At 46.1% G+C, this 18,966-nt stretch overlaps 1 protein-coding gene across 1 annotated transcript in view; it reads right to left on the reverse strand.

Annotated features, from left to right (window-relative positions):
* The window catches only part of LOC115148800 (homeobox protein cut-like 1), a 253,639-nt gene that overhangs the window by 19,140 nt on the left and 215,533 nt on the right, over nucleotides 1–18,966 (reverse strand). The window contains exons 14-20 of the mRNA XM_029691038.1: nucleotides 15,227–16,012; nucleotides 12,536–12,616; nucleotides 9,460–9,561; nucleotides 8,937–9,026; nucleotides 7,949–8,463; nucleotides 6,780–7,157; nucleotides 4,865–5,024 (exon numbers count right to left, since the gene is read on the reverse strand). Of these exons, the coding sequence (XP_029546898.1) occupies nucleotides 4,865–5,024; nucleotides 6,780–7,157; nucleotides 7,949–8,463; nucleotides 8,937–9,026; nucleotides 9,460–9,561; nucleotides 12,536–12,616; nucleotides 15,227–16,012 (2,112 nt within the window). The remainder of the gene's footprint in view (nucleotides 1–4,864; nucleotides 5,025–6,779; nucleotides 7,158–7,948; nucleotides 8,464–8,936; nucleotides 9,027–9,459; nucleotides 9,562–12,535; nucleotides 12,617–15,226; nucleotides 16,013–18,966) is intronic.

The raw sequence follows: 18,966 nt of genomic DNA on the forward strand, positions 1-18,966 counted from the left end.
ACAGGCAAGCTGACATTTACATTTCTATCTAATCTACGGCCCATTTTAAAAGCCATTAATTTCTGATCTTCTCTCCCTTCCTCTCTCTCTCTCTCTCTCTCTCTCTTTCCCTTTCTCCCTCCCTGCGTTCCCGATCTCCCTCTTCGGTTCTAAAGTCTCTTTAATCTATATATTGTCGTGGCTAATTTGTGGTGAAAATGATGGAGAAAGGGTACTTAATGTAGGACAGCCAGTAAATGTAATTCATCATGCCTCTGCCCCGGTGCCGACAGAGAGGGGTGTGTGTGTGTATATATGTAAGAGGTGGGGGGTGATGTAGCCCTGCACAGCAGAGAGGCTGTGTGTGTGTGTGTTTATAAGTCGGTGTGTGTGCGTGCGTATGAATGTGTGTGTGTGCTCGTCTGCGAGGGGGAGGGGGTCTGTCTGGGAGGAGAGAGCGTGGGGGGGAGGGGGGGGGGCTCATAGTAATTATCATACATCAGTGTTCTGATGCTGTAATTGATTACAACAGCTGCGGGAGGCCCTCGGGAGAGAGAGCGCCAACCCCCCACAATGCCCTCCCTCCTCATCCTGATCCCCCTTTGCCTCCCCCTCATCCCTGGCCTGTGTGTGTTTGTCATCGAGCCGCTTCCCCTCCTCTCATCTAGAAGGTGTGACAGCTCTGGAAACAGGGCATGGTGCTCCCTCACATTAGATGCTCATTAAGAGGCGTGGCTGACTATCCTCTGGTGCCACTTCATCACCACAAATGAGCTGGCGTCAGCTTAGCTAGCGCTGGCACGCTATAAAAAGATCAACCTTTACCAGATTCGGAGTGTATGAAGTGCGTACATGCTGGTGGTGCATATGTGGATGGAAATATTTATCCATGTTGTGTATCTATAGATGTATCAGTGTGAGGTATGGTTCTACAGATACTGTGGATTGGGGGTGCAGTGTATGGTCTTTTTCGAAGATTTGGTAAATTAAGTCAGGTTTAGTCAAAGTCCAAAAACCACTCACTGTCAGTCTTTATCGCGGCTATGATATGTGTTTACACAGGACGAGTCCAGACACACACACACCACAAACACCAGGCTGGCTAAGCTCATGTCGCGTCCATTCGCCGTCATGTGGAGCGGGTCGCTGTGTGTTGCTCAGCAGAAAGCTGCCATGACGACTCCAGATCTACCCTGACACACTGGGCACTGCAGCATTCTGGGATAGTAATCTCACTGTCTCTCTGGAAGACTCCCCGAGGTGACCGGCCCGACAAAACAGCAACGGTCGAGAAAAGAGCTTGCAAGTTCAAAAGAGGCTTGGATTTTGAACGGAAAGAGTTCTCTTTCTTATCTTTACCAACACTTAAAACACTTTCTTCATTGCCTCTTAACCTAGTTTGAAAAGCCACAAAGACTTTGCATAAAAAAAGCTCATCATCTTCGTTAAAAACCCCAGTGCCATTTTAACTGATCTACCAAGGGTCAGCGATGCAAAAGAGGCCCCAAATTTGATTAGCCAGTAGCTTTATTCGCATCAACCTGGGGACAATAACAACACCAACACGGTGGCTGGCAACAACAATGTCCTTGGGTCTTCCTGGCTGTCTTTTAGCAGTCATCACTTCCCTAGCGCCCGCTCTTTAATTAGCTAGTCATAATTAGAATCCCTGTGGTAGCTAGCTCCAGCTCCGACCAGTCGGGACTCACTAGCTCAGACGGGATGGCGGCGTTACCCATAAACCCCCTCACCCTAGCACATACGTTATCACTCTTTGGCTAATGAGAAATTAGTGGAGGCCACAGGCCTTTGATTTCAATGGTGTTGCTAAGTCTTGCACTAGTCCTTTTAATGTTGTATCGAAATGAGACGGTTTATTGAATCTAGCTGAAATGATTTATTGCGTTTGATAAAGATGTATTTTAGGCTAGTTTTAAAGAGTCTGGGTAAGAGGCATCGGTTTCTTTCAGTTCTGAAAGCAGACTTGGATCAGCTCTTCGTGACCCATTCCAAACCTTAACCAATCAGATAACGGCTCCTGGGACAGTTTTTTGCATCAAAATTGAGACTGGGAACAAGGAGAGTTTGAGAGTGAGTTAGAAAGGCAACAGAGAGAGCGTACTGTATGTGGTGTGTGTGCGTTTACAGTATGTATGAGAGTAGGTATGTGTGTGTGACGGTGGTGTCAGGAGGTGGACACAGACAGATGACTGTGGGGAGGCCTGACGGACAAGTTCACACACACCCCTGGCTGATGGATGAGTCCCTCTCTGTGCTTAAGCCCAATGCTCCAGACAGGGAATAAAAGCTAGAAAAGATTTTCATTTCAATACAAGGACAGCAGCCGGGGAGAATTTAATCGGTGGGCAAGGACAGAGGCTCTCCCTGCTCTCAGTGGCCATCAATCAGATCACACACTGGGACACACACACAGGCTACGAAACGACTGTGAGTGAAGAGTAAAATAATCCTAACATTTCCACAGCCTAATTGTAGCCTAACCAATATCCTAACGGAGATTCAACGAAAATAAAAATCTGACATTGACATCAAGGGTGGATGGCATCTTTTCTATTGAAATGTATTGGAAAGGCTGCTAAACTATTTCCACCTGGCCAACAGCGTTGTGGCGTACTTACAGTACGATGCCCTTTCACTCCATGCTCTACCAGACGCTTCTTTCTATTGTTGTTATCTGTTCGGTAACATTCCACAAGTAAATGTAATAAATAAAACAAATCAATTAAATAGATTAGTTCTTGAAAATATGTGAAACCTTTTTTTGAGTTGTATTTTATCTGTGCCTAGTAGCCGAGGCTATATGACTGCGCCATCAGCTTGTTTATTTAGCAGACATCACTGGCTGCCTATATTCAGTCAACACATATATTTTAAGAATATCGTGGAATATAAATTAACATTTTAATTTCACTTAGAATAAAAACCTTAGAGTAACAGTTTTAGTAAGTAATATGCTACAGTCTAGTTACAGCTTCTTCTGACCAAGTAGAAACAAAACAATATGTGTATTTTTTTGGGTGTGTGTGCGGGACAGAGGAATAGCAATTCTTACACTATTGTTCTAAATTGAATCACCCTCTTCCTCTTCAGCCTCATCATTCAGTTAATTCAAATTCAATTGTGAAGTCGTGGAGAATTCTAAGTTTCTATTTGGTTTATATCGCCCATTCATTCGGTGAGAGACACCTTAGCGCCTTGAGACCAACCCTTTACACTGTACCCAAAAGCATAATAGCACTCTAACTCCCTCTTGAGGTGGTCTGGAGCAATGAAGCAGTGACGCAGGGTAACATACTAAACCACACATTACCTTTAAGTCCCGCGGCATCATCTCAAAACGTTAACGATTACAAGCATACCCATAAAATGAAGCAGCCACCACTATGCTTGAAAATATGGAGAGTAGGACTCAGTAATGTGTTGTGTTGGATTTGCCCCAAACATAGCTTTTTGTTCTGAATACAAGTTGTTAACTGCTTTGTCACATTGTTCACAGCATTACACTGAACAATATTAACCCAACATGCAACAATTTCAAAGATATTACTGAGTTGCAGTTCATATAAGGAAATCAGTCAATTGAAATAAATTCATTAGCCCCTTATCTATGGATTTCAAATGACTGGGAATACAGATATGCATCTGTTGGTCACAGATACAGTGCATTCGGAAAGTATTCAGACCCCTTCAATTTTTCCACATTTTGTTACGTTTCAGCCTTATTCTAAAATTGATTAAATTCATTGTTTCCGTCATCAATCTACACACAATACCCCATAATGACAAAATGAAAACAGGTTTTTAGAAATATGTGCAAATGTTCTGCAAACCTTATTAACATAGGTATTCAGACCTTTTGCGATGAGACTCAAAATTGAGCTCAGGTGCTTCCTGTTTCCATTGATCATCCTTGAGATGTTTCTACAACTTGATTGGAGTCCACCTGTGGTAAATTCAATTGATTGGACATGATTTGGAAAGGCACACCTGTCTATATAAGGTCCCACAGTTGACAGTGTATGTCAGAGCAAAAACCAAGTCATGAGGTTGAAGGAATTGTCCGTAGAGCTTCGAGACAGGATTGTGTCTCGTCACGGTATCTCTGTGCATTCAAATTGCCATCAAAAAAATGCAGCTGTGTTTGTTGTCCGTAGCTTATGCCTGCCCCATACCATAAACCCACCATGGGGCACTCTGTTCACAACGTTGACATCAGCAAACTGCTCGCCCACATGAAGCCGTACCCGTGGTCTGCGGTTGTGAGGCCGGATGGACATACTGCCAAATTCTCTGTGAGAATGACGTTGGAGGTGGCTTATGGTAGAGAAATTAACATTCAATTCTCTGCCAACTGCTCTGGTGGACATTCCTATAGTCAGCATGCCAATTGCACGCTCCCTCAAAACTTGATACATCTGTGGCATTGTGTTGTGTGTCCTTTCATTGTCCCCAGCACAAGGTGCACCTGTGTAATGATCACGCTGTTTAATCAGCTTCTTGATATGGCACACCTATCAGGTGAATGGATTATCTTGGCAAAGGAGAAATGCTCACTAAACAGGAATGTAAACAAATGTGTGCACAATATTTTTGAGAAATAAGCTTTTTGTGCCGATGGAACATTTCTGGGATCTTTTATTTCAGCTCATGAAACATGGGACCAACACTTTAAATGTTGTGTTAATATTTTTGTTCTGTATACTTTCGTTTCTTGTTGCAACGCATGATTTGGATTTTTTAAATTCTGTACAGGCTTCCTTCTTCTGTGTACACATGTACCTTGTGGTCGGCCCTGTAGGTGCAGTACATTCTAGCAGTGTGTGTGTATGCCTGGTGTGCATGTCCAGTGTGTGTGTGTGTTTACCTTGTGGCTGGCCCTGTAAAGGCAGGACATTCTGGCCCAGCTCTCCGTTGAGCCAGAGCTGCATGCGGATGAAGGGCTCCCGGCCCTTCTGGGTCAACTTGCTCCAGGGCTTGGGCCTGGACAGCATGTCGCTCACACTACCCTGAGACAGGCCCAGCACCTGTAACATGCACGCACACACACAGACAGACACACATACACGTCAGTCAATAAATATTTTAATATACCTGAGCACACCATCACAGTAAAACAACACTAATGTGTAACTATACTGCTCAGAACACATGCCAGAATAAAGCATAATATTAGCTACAGTAATCAAACAAAAGGATAGAGTTAAAAAGAAAGTTGAAACAATTGTCCTTACTGCACATTACATATCGACAATTGGTCGATTCCATGCCAGCATGGCCCAAAAATATATTCGTTCTGGAAATTCTCACATAGAAACTTTACTGGGATGAAGGATGTTTTTATACGCTTTTTATATTTGTAACAGAATTTTTGAGAAAATCATGATGAAAGTGGTAAGACCCAATGATCCGTGAACCGTACATGACATAGACGACCCCTTGGTGTCAACATTCTCATAATAGTGAGCGCTAAATTATGGAATATTGTTACATTCTGAAATACAAAGTTACTCATGAATTTATCCAACATTAAAACTATAAATATGAATATCTCAAAAGCACCCTTTTTTGACTTCATTTTTATACATATTGTTTTAAACAATATAATCTACAAGTACATTTCCAGAGTGGGCTTTCTGCTACTTTTAAAGTTATGATACATTTTATCACCACCACCAACACAGTGAATGGGAAAATGGGTTCAAAGCCAACTCCCTCTGCTGGTGATTTGCTGAATGTGCAATCCTACAGGATGGCTGTGATTGGTTAATGACCTATAATGTCATTTCGACGTATAAAATGGGTCATATCATTAACAGTAGCAGAGAGTCATTCTGGAAATGTGATGTGTTTGAAGAGTGTATTGTTACAAACAATATGTTTATAAATAAGACAAATCAAAAAATAGAGTTTTGAGATATGAATATTCTTAATGTTGAATAAATTCATGTGAACATTTTATTTCATATATAGACATACTCCATATGTTAGAGCATGCTATAAGGAGTATAATGACACCAAGATGTCTGTATCATGTACTGTTCACAGATCATAGGGTCTTACAGGAGGCATGTATAGGTATAAAAAGGTCCTAGAATGGCCTTTTGACTTTTGTCATGATATCCCCTACAAAAATGGTGTTACAAATGTAAAACACATGTTAAACACACCCCATAAAAATGTTTTTTTTATCTGAGAATTGCCAGAACAATCTGTGATACCAAAAATATTTTGGGGACATGCTGGCATGTAATCACCCAATTACAAAACACACATGCATTGAGATCATGCACTTATTCCTTCAAACCACTGAGATCTGTACACCCTGACACCATCTGTACCAACAGGGTGTAGAAAGGAGTTTTTGTTGGTGGAATCCTGGTTGGCAGCCCAACACTATTAACTAGCTGACTGCTGAGAGAGACACAGGCTTGGATGTGTTTTAAATGGATGTGACAACTGAAGCTTAGAGGATCACATATGTTTTATGTCAAAGGTGACGGTTTCCTGTTTACACACAAATCTATTTACACACGTATGAATGGATTCATTAAGCAAACACACTATAACAGAGAGCTGAGCTAGCATAGTACACCCAGTTTTCAAATGTGCTGACTGAGGGTGGAAGGCAGTTGGGCGGAAATGACAGGAAGGGAGAGAGGGAAGGGGAGCAGTATTACAGGGGGGGGATGTGAGTTGACACTATACTGGCGCAGGATGGGTATATTAGGCAGTATAAGGACACGGGTATGGGGCGGTAGGGCGGTCTGTGTCTTGCACACCTTCTCTCCAAAGATGCGCTGGCAGATGCCGTTCTTGGCCAGCTTGTCTTTGACCTGCTGCGTGAGCTCGGCCGTGTCCACCTCTTGGTACATGTAGAACTCGTACTGCTCAGGAGTGAGCGGCACCACCACAGGCTTGGCTTGTTTGGCTGCGGGGGTCAACAGGGACCCCAGAGGCCCCAAGCTTAGGGGAGAGAGACTGCTCTGGGGTGTGTCGGCACGGCTGGGCCCCTGGGTTTTGGTGCCCCCGCCAGGCTCAGAGCTGGCCTGGGAGTACGGGGACTCGGCCCGGGGCCAGTCCTTCCAGTAGTCCAAGGAGGAGATGGAGACGGAGGACGGTGCCAGCACCGAGGACGAGCCGGCCAGCCGGGGAGGCTTCTGGCGGAGACACAGAGAGGCACAGTCAGTGGGGAAGTGGGGATGGGGCTGGCCACTAAAGGCTAACAGCTAATTGCTAACGGCACAGTCACTGTGGAGGGAGGGCGCCACCCTCTAACGCCAGTGTCAGGCTGTCGCTGGCTATGAATAGGCATGAGTGGAAGGTAGGTGGCTTCTCTTCCCCCCATAAAGGAGTAGGACACAGCCACTGTCATTGAATGGATCCAGGGAGGGTATGTGGAGCAAAAGATAGGGGGGAGAGAGTATGGCGATGATTTCAATGTTGTGAAGAAACGTAGCTCCCATGAGTTGCTGGGTTAGGCCATGTTCTGCCTCTGAGAGCTGCGAGCCTAATATCCGGTTTGTGGTGTTGACATGGACCTCACACACACACATACGCACTACGAGCACCTCGTCCTGTCGGAGAAGCTGGACGCTACAGATGAACATAGACAATGGCCTTCTGTTTGTCTTCTAATACGACTTTCCAGATACATTTCAGTTGCACAAGGGCTGTGTACACAGAAGCTGATTTGAGTGATGGCAACCAACAAAAACGACAGTAGTGCATAACAAATCTCAGCAGTTTAAGGAGAAGTAGCTAACAACTTACACAAACAGCATGTATATGTTCCATCAGAGGGAATGAGCCTTGAGTGTAGAACAGTGATGAGTTCTAATGATATGACACATTCTCAAAACATTTTGAACATTGTGGGGGACACCATGGTTCAGAGGTGAGAGAGAGGTCATGAAGGCAGAGAGTGTGTGTGGTATTAATGTTACTGTACCTCCTTACTGTCCTCCTGACTACGCGCATCGTCATTCAGGCTAGCCGTGGCTCCCTGCCCCCCGGGGTGCATACTGCTCCACCATTGATCCCTCCAGGAGCCTCGCCCCTGCTTGGTCCCACCATCCATTAGCAACCCTCCTCCTCCCCCGCCTTCTCCCACCACCTCTCCTGCCTCCTTCTTCACCATGGCAGAGTGGAAATCCAGGAGGGAGGAGGGCGAGGGAGAGGAGGTTGGGGGGATGGAGGGCTTCTTGAGGGAGAGGGCCAGGGGCGAGTAGGAGGCCGGGAGGATTGGCGCGCCCAGGAGTTTGGGGGAGAGCAGGGCCAGGTCGGAGGGGCCCATGGAGGATGCCTTGAGGATGGGCTCCAGGGCGGCCTGCTGGGCCTCCATCTCTCTCCTGGCCTGCTCTAGGATGGAGCGGATGGTCTCGTCTGAACTGGAGGATCCGCCTGAGCCGATACCACCTCCACCACCACCAATGCTGGACGAGGGAGGGGGCTGGGACGAGTCTACTGCAGGCAGAGACAGAGAGGATAGACAGACGTCATCAGACAAGGCTACGAACGCCATCTGCACTCAACCACAGATGACGCTCCATGGCCACACTATTTGAAGTAGAGAAGAATTCTGTGAGGTTTTGGATTTTCTGTTTGATGTCTGAAGTTCAAAACAAAAGGAAAACGTAACATTTGAAAAGAAGGGATTTCTTACGAAGTCTTATAAACATATTCTAAGTGCTTGATAATTTATACAATAACAGTCCATCACTTAAGAATTTCAATACAGCCACATTCGTCTTTATAATGTGTTTGAGGCGAAAATAACTGCTCCCTAGTAGAATCATATCCCTTAGATTTAAGACATGGATGGTCAGGGAAATGTTTTCTCCCTCCCTGACAGAAAAAGGTGGTCTTGCAGTCTGTATTTGGTTTGTATATTCCCGGTGTGGGGCCACACAGTGTGTAAGGTTAAATCCATTCCTCACCGAGTCTGAGACTTTGTGCATATTTTGCAAAATAGTTGCCCATGCCTCGGGGGTAACCTGTCTGTCGTCGCTGTCTGTCCTCCACACCATCTGTAGTGGGTGGCACGGCGTCAAGAGGGGGTTAGCACGAGGGACATCTCTTAGACATTCTAAAGGCAGTGTATGGGGCACTCACTAGCACTGTTTGGCATTAGCAATTTAGGAATAATTGTATGACCAATAAGATACAAAATGGGGAAAGCTTGAGTCAACCACATCACATCCTACTGTATGTTCATCCACTTTACGGGCTGTATGAGGTCAAAACACTGGGAAGGAAACTCTTTATACTGCAAATACCCACCATCCCTATCATTTATGTACAAGGGTCATGCAGTGTGGTATGAGGGCTGGGGGTCAGACAAGAAGCATCAGACAACTATACAGCAGGGTTGAAGTTGGGTTGAGGTCAATTATTTTAGCTCTATCAATAACCAGCCCCTGCTGTAGAGTAGTGTCTGTCAGAGAGAGAGCAGCCACTCACCAGCCTTCTGAACCTGCAGCTCTCTCTTGGCCTGTTCCAGGATGGACTTGATGGCCTCATCTGAGCCACTCTCCGAGGTGCGGATCCGCGTGGTGATGTTACCTAGGGAAGGGCAAAAAAGGTCAGGGGTCAATGGATTGTACCGAAGGGAGGGATGGCAGGAGGCAACGGGGGTGATAAAACCTTTGGGTAATTAATATACAGTACCTTCGGAAGGTATTCAGACCCCTTGACTTTTTCCACATTTTGTTACATTGCATCCTTACTCTAAAATTGTTTAAAAAAATAAAAAAAATCCTCAGCAATCTACACACAATACCCCATAACGACAAAGCAAAAACAGGCTTTTAGACATTTTTGCAAATGTATAAAAAATAAAAACAGAAATACATTATTTACATAAGTATTCAGACCCTTTGCTATGAGACTCGAAATTGAGCTCAGATATATCCTGTTTCCATTGATCATCCTTGAGATGTTTCTACAACTTAACTGGAGTTGACCTGTTGTAAATGTAATTGATTGGACATGATTTGGAAAGGCACACACCTGTCTATATAAGGTCTCACAGTTGACAGTGCATGTCAGAGAAAAAAACCAAGCCATAAGTTCGAAGGAATTGTCCGTAGAGCTCCAAGACAGGATTGTGTCGAAACAGATCTGGGGAAGGGAACCAAAACATTTCTGCAGCATTGAAGGTCCCCAAGAACACAGTGGCCTCCATCATTCTTAAATGGAAGACATTTGGAACCACTAAGACTCTTCCTAGAGCTGGCCACTCGGCCAAACTGAGCAATCAAGGGAGAAGGGTCTTGGTCAGGGAGGTGACCAAGAAGCCGATGGTCACTCTGACAGAGCTCCAGAGTTCCTCTGTGGAGATGGGAGAACATTCCAGAAGGACAACCATCTCTACAGCACTCCACCAATCAGGCCTTTATGGTAGAGTGGCCAGATGGAAGCCACTCCTCAGTAAAAGGCACAAGAAACAAGATTCTCTGGTCTGATGAAACCAAGATTGAACTCTTTGCCTGAATTCCAAGCATCACGTCTGGAGGAAACCTGGCACCATCCCTATGGTGAAGCATGGTGGTGGCAGCATCATGCTGTGGGGATGTTTTTAAGCGGCAGGGACTGGGAGACTAGTCAGGATCGAGGCAGAGAGATCCTTGATGAAAACCTACTACAGAGCGCTCACTTTCCAACAGGACAATGACCCTAAGCACACAGCCAAGACAACGCAGGAGTGGCTTCGAGAAAAGTCTCTTAATGTCCTTGAGTGGCCCAGCCAGAGCCCGATCGAACATCTCTGGAGAGACCTGAAAATAGCAACCTGACAGAGCTTGAGAGGATCTTCAGAGAAGAATGTGAGAAACTCCCCAAATACAGGTGTGCCAAGCTTGTAGCGTCATACCCAAGAAGACTAGATGCTGTAATTGCTGCCAAAGATGCTTCAACAAAGTACTTCTGTAAATGTGATATTTCAGTTTTTATTTTGTATAAATTAGCAGAAATGTCTTGTTTGCTTTGTCATTATGGGGTATTGTGTGTAGAGTGATGAGGGAAAAAAATATTTAAGACATTTTAGAATAAGGCTGTAACGTAACAAAATGTGGAAAAAGTCAAGGGGTCTGAATACTTTCCGAAGGCCCTATGTTGCTAGTATTTTACTTTTTTGAGTCTGACTACAGTATGTCACAGGTTCACAGTCATAACATAGCCAGTGAAATTTAAAGCTGAATGTTCGAGTTAGAGAAAAGTGCTCCTTTTCCAATAAATATCCAGTAAAAAAGTCTGAAGTTTGAGTCTACTGACTGTCTCCTGTCTAAAAGGAACCCAAGGTGATGTTGAACCTTCTCCTTCAGTGAGTTCTGACATCAAACCGCCATGGCTCACCCTGGCAACAGCACCAGTGTGTGTGTGTCTGCTGGCAATACTCCCCTGGGGGCTCCCTTTACAACACAGCTCAATCCTGTTAACACAAGAGGCCACGGCTACACATGTTCCTCATGAGCGCTGAACAGAACACTTCCAGCAGCCAGCCAGCCAGCTACCCTACGCAACAATGGAAAACAGACTTTGGACAGACTCCATAAGAAACACAAGACCTGGTGTTTTGGATGGGCTTCAGAAGTGAGGGCTAATTGCTGTTTGGAGTTAAACATGGAGGGGCCTGACAAACGTGGCTCCCGAGCTTCCCAGCTTCCTCGCTCTCATTTGTCCTGAGTGAGTGGTCAGAGTAATTGGGCAAGGTCGCGCTCGCTCATGTGTGTGAGTGAGGGGGGGAGCAGCTGGGTACAGGGGGTGAACTGGAAGTAAATCATGACAAAAAAGGGGTCAGACAGGGCAAGGATGGGGGACTCCGTAAGCCCCTCCCAGCACGTTCTAACTCACACACATACACAGTGATATACACACACGCACAACCATGGTGGTGTACAGGCACAGCTGCTGGGTCATGGGGAGAGGATGTTATGTTTTTCTAAGGACCTCTGTTTTTAAAGTTTTACAGTTTTGTCAAGGCCACCACCGCCTGTGAAGAAAAGGGGGTTGAAAATGATTGTGTATGTGGCCTTCCGAAGTGCCAAACTGCATGTAAGCACCACACCCTTGGCCATTTTCATAAGGCCTGGGTTTGGGGAAAGTACATAGCAAAGCATATAAAGGAGCTTTTTAAAGCCTAAATTATACAAATGAGGTTTCGCCCTGATGTCAGACAGGGAGAGTTTGCGTGGGCTGGTTTGGACTGAACGTTTTAAGACGCACCCTATGCGTCGAAAGGGTGCCTTTATAACCCCCTTCACGTTTGCCTAATCCCGTTTTTCTGCCTGAGGTAGAATGTGTCCTTAACCACAGATCTAGGATCAGATAAACCAACCCCTTAATGGGGAAGAAAAAATATCTGACCCTGTATCAGTGGTTAGGGTAAACATCAACCTCCTCCCTCTATTTTCAACCAGACTCCAGGCCAGAAGTGGTAGAGTGACTTTGACAATGGCTAACTGACACAACAAATTGTACAACATAAAAGCCGACCAAAACACTAAACCAACCACGATAGGGAAGGCAAAGAACAGACCTGGCCTCGAGGAGCCTTCGGAGCCGGTTCTTCGCTTCGGAACCTCCTGAAACACTCTGTTCAGGTTCTGGCCTGGGTTCTCTGTTGGAAAACAAGTGGCGACAGATAAGATAAGTGTCAGAACCCTGAACTGCCACATGGAGGTGGATATAACCCCTAGGCACAGATCTAAGATCAGCTTACTCTCCCCAAATCCGAACCGTTAACCATTAGAGTGAAAACGCAAAATTGACAATTGATCAGTGTCTAGGAGCAGCTTCATTCTACTCAAATTGAGACAGGATATGGTGGTGGTAGTCAGGGCCTTAGCTATATAGAGCTATAGATCTACAGTTACTAGGCCAACTCCTCAACATCTAGTCATCTGAGCAAAAACCCTAACATTTGGGCAAAACCAATTCAACAAGGACAAAACCTTTAAGTGACTTACTTAAGAACGCAAATATAGCTAGAAGCCATATGGCTCAGTATGTCAGAATACAATGCCTGGAAACGCACACATGCTCTTTGTTAGCACTTCGGCTAAAGTAATACACACAGTAGTAGGCAACAGTATCTTATTGTCAAACAGCCAGAAACAAAAGTGGATTGAAGACCACTCTACACGGTCTTAAACTGCCTTCTGAGAACCCTTGAGTCAACCCACATGTTCTACCATTGAAACCCACATGTCAAACTCTCCACATATTCGAGAACAGACATTGATGGGGATTTGGACTCACTGGACCGTGAGTTGTGGGTTCAGTTATTGAGAACATAAATGATTGAAACGGAACAGAACTACTAGCTACAGCGCATAAGAACCACATTACATTTCTCCCCAGCATGATTCTATTAAACTTCTGTTAGACTTCTCCCCTGGGCCGACAGGTTTGGTGCTTGCTGCCAGACCAACTCCTTGAAGCCCGTCCAAACAAGTACAATAGACAAGAGTTCAGAGCAACAGTGTGCACATTCATCTACACTCACTACTCTGCTTTAACACAGAGGGGAACAAATTTCGCCCGAGCGCAAACTTTCACATCACCCCTGCCCTGACTGCCAAGTGGGCCTGTGCCGTTTAACGCGGAGAGTCTTGACTGCGGTCATGTTTCCTAATACCCCGTCTGTTTCGCATCGCTCTCGTCCAGGGCTGCTGACGGCAGCAGCTCTCATCTTGCCTTGTGACGCTACTGACTGAGCACCAAGCTCCAAATGTATCAGTTCCTCACCCAGAGACAGAAAGAGAGGGAGAGCAGAGAAACAGACACAGCCAGAGGGATGGATACAAAGAGATCGAGAGATTTACAGGGGGGGGGGGGGGGGGCAGAAGGAAAAAGAGAGAGCAAAGAGGAGAAATATGGAGTCATTTAATAGGAACCCAATGTACAGGTTTGCGTTTTAATCTGTCTCAAATTTGACGTAATTGCTTGTGAAAGTGTCCGCATTATGAGCAGTTTGGGGTGAAGAATGAGGGCTTTGCAGCAGGGGGGTGCAGCTACAGTCTGAGTCGCCATGTGTACTGTCACTACTGTGGGGCATGCTTTTTTCAAAGACTTAAAGCACTATCCTCAGAACATTCTGTTCTGCATGACTGGCACAAACACACAGTACACACAAACACACTACACACCCCTCTGCACCACTGCCTGTCCAGACATGCATGTTATTGACTGCTGTTTGAGCCTATTCAGACAGATCTTTCTCTGCAATCTGACGGGATCAGCTTGCCTCCCACTCACTGACTCAACAGTACAGGCTGCATTCCCAAGCAGCAAGCGGCAATGTGCCATTTAAGACGGTAACAAAATCAATAGCAAAAAGCAGTGGGCCGACAGCGCTAAGTGATGGAATCCTGAGTGGCGCGTGCGACGATGACATCTTGATAGACTAGCTTGTAAATGCTCCCTCCCTCTACTGGGTTTGATTCCTGGGACGGTTGCTATGACGACAGGCGAAAGACGATAACAACGGAAAGGAAACATGTCTGCGAGGTTAATCTGGGCATTTTAGCAGGCGACATGACTGGCGACAGGAGCGATAAAGATCGCTGTCCATTCATCAAGGGCCCGGGCTATGGCCACACTGCTGAAGTATGGGGGGGGACGTCTAAAGGTCTGTTAAAGAGACAGCGCTACCACCAGTGACCAAAAATGCTCCCGTTTGTGAGGTCAAAGGTTTAAGGTTAGGGTCGTGCACTAACTGAGGATCACATTGAACGGGGACGTTCTGAAGTTTGTCTTTTGCTAATCTGAATAGCATCAGTGTGTCTGACAACATTCAATGTACCATTCAGCACCAATTTTCCCATTGAGTACATATATTTCTGGGATAGCAGAGCATGACCATACTGAAGCTACTGTAACACAGAAACAGAACACCTGCCTGAACCTGGGGCCGTTCTACTAGCCTCGCAAGCCACCTAATCTCTCGAGGTTACATGAATGGAATCAGTGGTAATCAGTCTGGTAATTACGAGGTTACCGTTCTATACTCATCAGAAATATCTCACCTAGGAATTGGAACTTGATGTGTGATGCAAAGCACCTGGAGGCAGAGACATCACTAAAATAAATGTGTATATGTGATGTGCTCAGCTATGTGTGTGTGTGTGTGTGTGTGTGTGTGTGTGTGTGTGTGTGTGTGTGTGTGTGTGTGTGTGAGAGAGCAGTTGATGTGTGAAGTGTGTGTATACATTTCCGTCAGTCTCACCTCTCTGCCTCCCCTGGATACTGCGCAGTGCCAGAATGTTCTGCTCGTCGGACAGGAACTGCCTCATCTTGTGGAAGGGCTCCTTGCCCCGGATCGTCAGCTTGTTCCAGGGCTTGGGCCTGGCCAGTATCTCACTGACCGAGCCCTGGGACAACCCCAGCACGTAGTGGCCAAAGATCCTCTGCCCGATGTTGTGCTTGATCAGCTGCTCCTTGACCTGACGCGCTATCTCAGACGTGTCCATGTCTTCGCCTTCCGAGACGCTCCCCGCCCCTTCTGACTGGCTGGGCGAGGGGGCTAGGCCGTTGACATCCGGGCTGCCCGCTGACGGGTGCTGGGATTGCGACTGCAAAGACTGATGGGGTGGTAGGGGGCTGGCTGAAAGGGAGTTATGGGTGGGGTAGTTGGAAGGGGAGAAGAGCAGGGCCTGGCCGGAGGCGGACACTGAGTCCTGCAGGGCTTTGGAGTAAAAGGTCTGCATGAGCTGGCGCTGCAGCAGGGAGTTGAGCACCACCTTGCCCCCCAGGGGGAAAGCGGTGCCCGCCGACGCCAGAGAGGAGGGGCTGAAGAAGTCCTGCCCCCCCAGCCCGCCACTCGTGGGCGAGAAGTGGTGTGTGCCATTGGCGGCAGTGACAGGGGTGGTGTCGGAGGAACCACCTGAGCCAGTGCGCAGGAGGAGCTGAGAGGAGGGAGGGGGAGGGGAGCCCTTCAAGTTGGTGCCCATGGGTGTGGTGCAAAGACGCTGTTGTCCCTCTGATGACTCTTTGACCTTTCGCTCTCTCAAACCTGTGTAACCAGACAAAACATGACACAGATCAATACATCATGTGGCGTCAACAAAGTCCAAAATAAAAAACTAAATATCTAGACTGGGGGGTGCAGTGTACTCCAGTGGAGTAGCATAACATTAGAGTGGAGAGGCACTGATGGAGTGTGTGTATTTGCCAGTTGGGCTTCTGGCTGTGGAAAGGGACACTGAGCAGTAGTGAAGGGAAGCATCTGGCAGGCATGTCCCAGGATATGGACACAGGCAAAGGTGCCTAGCTTACCTGCTGTGTGGTGTATGCCCTGCCTATCCTCCTTTAACCTGCCACTGCATCTCACCATCTCCAGGCCACCACTCACTAAAGGTAGAGTTGGGATTCGCATATTTCATGGTGGGTTAACATCAGTGGTGTGTTCATCAGAGTGTCGGGACAGTAGCAAAACTTACTATACAGCAATGATAAACAATGGCTGCCAAGCAATAATTGCTCTTTAGGTACTTTTCCTTGTGCGCTTTGATGAATGTCAGGTATAGCCATAGGCCCAACACCATTGCAAAAGAGACCATGATCATCAGGCACATAACATTTAGTTATTCTCATGAAACTGATAACATTTTACAATCATTAACATGAATTAATCCAAAATCACATTGGGAAGTAACCAAGTAAGATGCCGGTCCGACCTGTAGCCAAACAGCACCTTTGGTTTCACAGATATGATCTGGTAGGACAACGAGAGATCCCATTAGGAATACAAATGAAATGCTTCATTTTCGAGGGCGGGGGAGGGAGGAGAGCCGAAGCCAATTGGGATGACATTTCCAGAGCGACCGAGTGGTAAAGGGCACATTGGTAGGAGAGACTAACGGGGCTTCATTAGCATACTGGATCACTTTGTCTCCACCAGCGTCTGACCTCCAGTGGCCCCCTTCTCCTCGCCCAGGGTGGGCTGCACTCTGCCCCTCCACTCCCCAACCCCCCGACACGCAACTGCAATCTGTGTTGTCACAGATGCACTACCCAAACAGCCCTGGGAAGCAAGCAAACTGACCTTAACCCGTAAAGATGAGATGTAGCCTCCAAACACAAGCAGGGGTCGGTACCTGTTTGTCTAGTTAGAGACCCCTAGCCTGTGGTGTGGTTAGAGACCCCTAGCCTGTGGTGTGGTTAGAGACCCCTAGCCTGTGGTGTGGTTAGAGACCCCTAGCCTGTGGTGTGGTTAGAGACCCCTAGCCTGTGGTGTGGTTAGAGACCCCTAGCCTGTGGTGTGGTTAGAGACCCCTAGCCTGTGGTGTGGTTAGAGACCCCTAGCCTGTGGTGTGGTTAGAGACCCCTAGCCTGTGGTGTGGTTAGAGACCCCTAGCCTGTGGTGTGGTTAGGTCATTTTTTGGAGAGGACAAATCTTGGAGTTTAGGGAGAGATTTTAAAAGAGAATACTGTGGTAAATTAGGACAGAAAGCTAAAGCTCTCCAAAGTGGAAGACACTTTTCTTCAACTCAAAAAAGGCAAACTGATCACCAGCTGGTGTAAAACTAGTACCAAAAGGTTGGTATTGTACACCAAGGACCTATAAGTCCCCAATCTTTTCATCCCCAGTCTAAGCAGTTGGGTAGCAGATGTAAAGTCAAGGCGTTTAGAGAAATGGAGATAACAAGGAACTTCAGAAAGTGATCCTGTTGAAATGTATCACAGAAAATGTTACAGTTTCTCTCAAATCCCCATGTTTAAAGGGCTGATTCTCTGAATGAGATAAATTGAGAAGCCAGACAAGACGAGTACCGCGCTGAGGAAGCAGCAGCACTTCAATCTTAATGGTGTGAGCAGACTGTCTGCATCGAACCCTTCAATTCAAATCTATTATACATTAACGGGCCAGACAGATATTTGTTTTCTTTGTATCAAATGTGGGAGTGTGCCAATGGAAACAGTTGACACATTCTTTAGAAGTGTGTCTCTATACTTGTAGAAAAGAAAATGCTCCAAGAGAGATAACTGTCTTTGATTTGAGTCTAACAGTCTCTTCTTTTGCTGGCGGAGATAGCTGGCGCTGCTTCCTGTTTGACTACTGGACTTCCTGTCTATAACCCCTCTAGGCAACTGACAGAGTAAAGAAACAAAAGGAGTGTGTCCTTTTAAGTTTGAAGCACCCTGGCACACACACAGAGGCACAGGCCCATGAAGGCTAAGATGTACTTTTTCTCCCCATTACAGTCTGGTCTGGGGTAAATTCAGCTCAGACAATGTGTACACTATCAAAAAGCGCTTTGTGACAGATATCCTTCAGTCTCAGGATTGTAGACAAGGAGACTTAACAGATGAAAAAAGCCATTAAGTTTGTGAGTTTATTAGTGTACGTCTATGGGTCTGTGTAAGGCCACTGAATATGGGGTATGCGGTTCAAAGAGCTGGCATGTCGTGACAAGAGAGGACGATAAGGGATCATAGATCAAAGGTGGAATACTAGGGCTCTGTGTATCACTGAATTAGGCTCAATGAGTTCAACAAAACACCAGCCATCTCTTTGTAAACAACTCTATCAGTGCTTAAGGGCCTGTTCTGTTCCAGCCTGTGAATAAGACCTTGACAGAGGGCAGGTCACACCAGGAATTGACTTCGTGGTTGTGTCTACATGTATATCACAACAACAACAAAAATCTGCTGATATGTGATCGACTGTTCTGATACTGGTTAACCCTTTACACTTGTGGAAATTGGCCTATAGGGCTAATTGAAATGTTTTTTTTAACAGAATAAATATGAAATGCATAACCCTGGTAGAAAGTGAAAAGGAACAATTTGGAGATCATGGGAAAATGATTAGAGTTCACCAGACAAGACTAAATCCAGACATTACACTGTTGATTTTATGCGCATTTTACATTTACTGTACTTTTGCGCCGCATTTGTTAATATCAAAATCTGAAACTACTCTGGATACATTCAGTAACATCTGGGGTAGGTGCAACATAAGTA

This window comes from Salmo trutta, chromosome 15 (assembly GCF_901001165.1).
Source record: "Salmo trutta chromosome 15, fSalTru1.1, whole genome shotgun sequence".
Lineage (NCBI taxonomy): Eukaryota > Metazoa > Chordata > Actinopteri > Salmoniformes > Salmonidae > Salmo > Salmo trutta.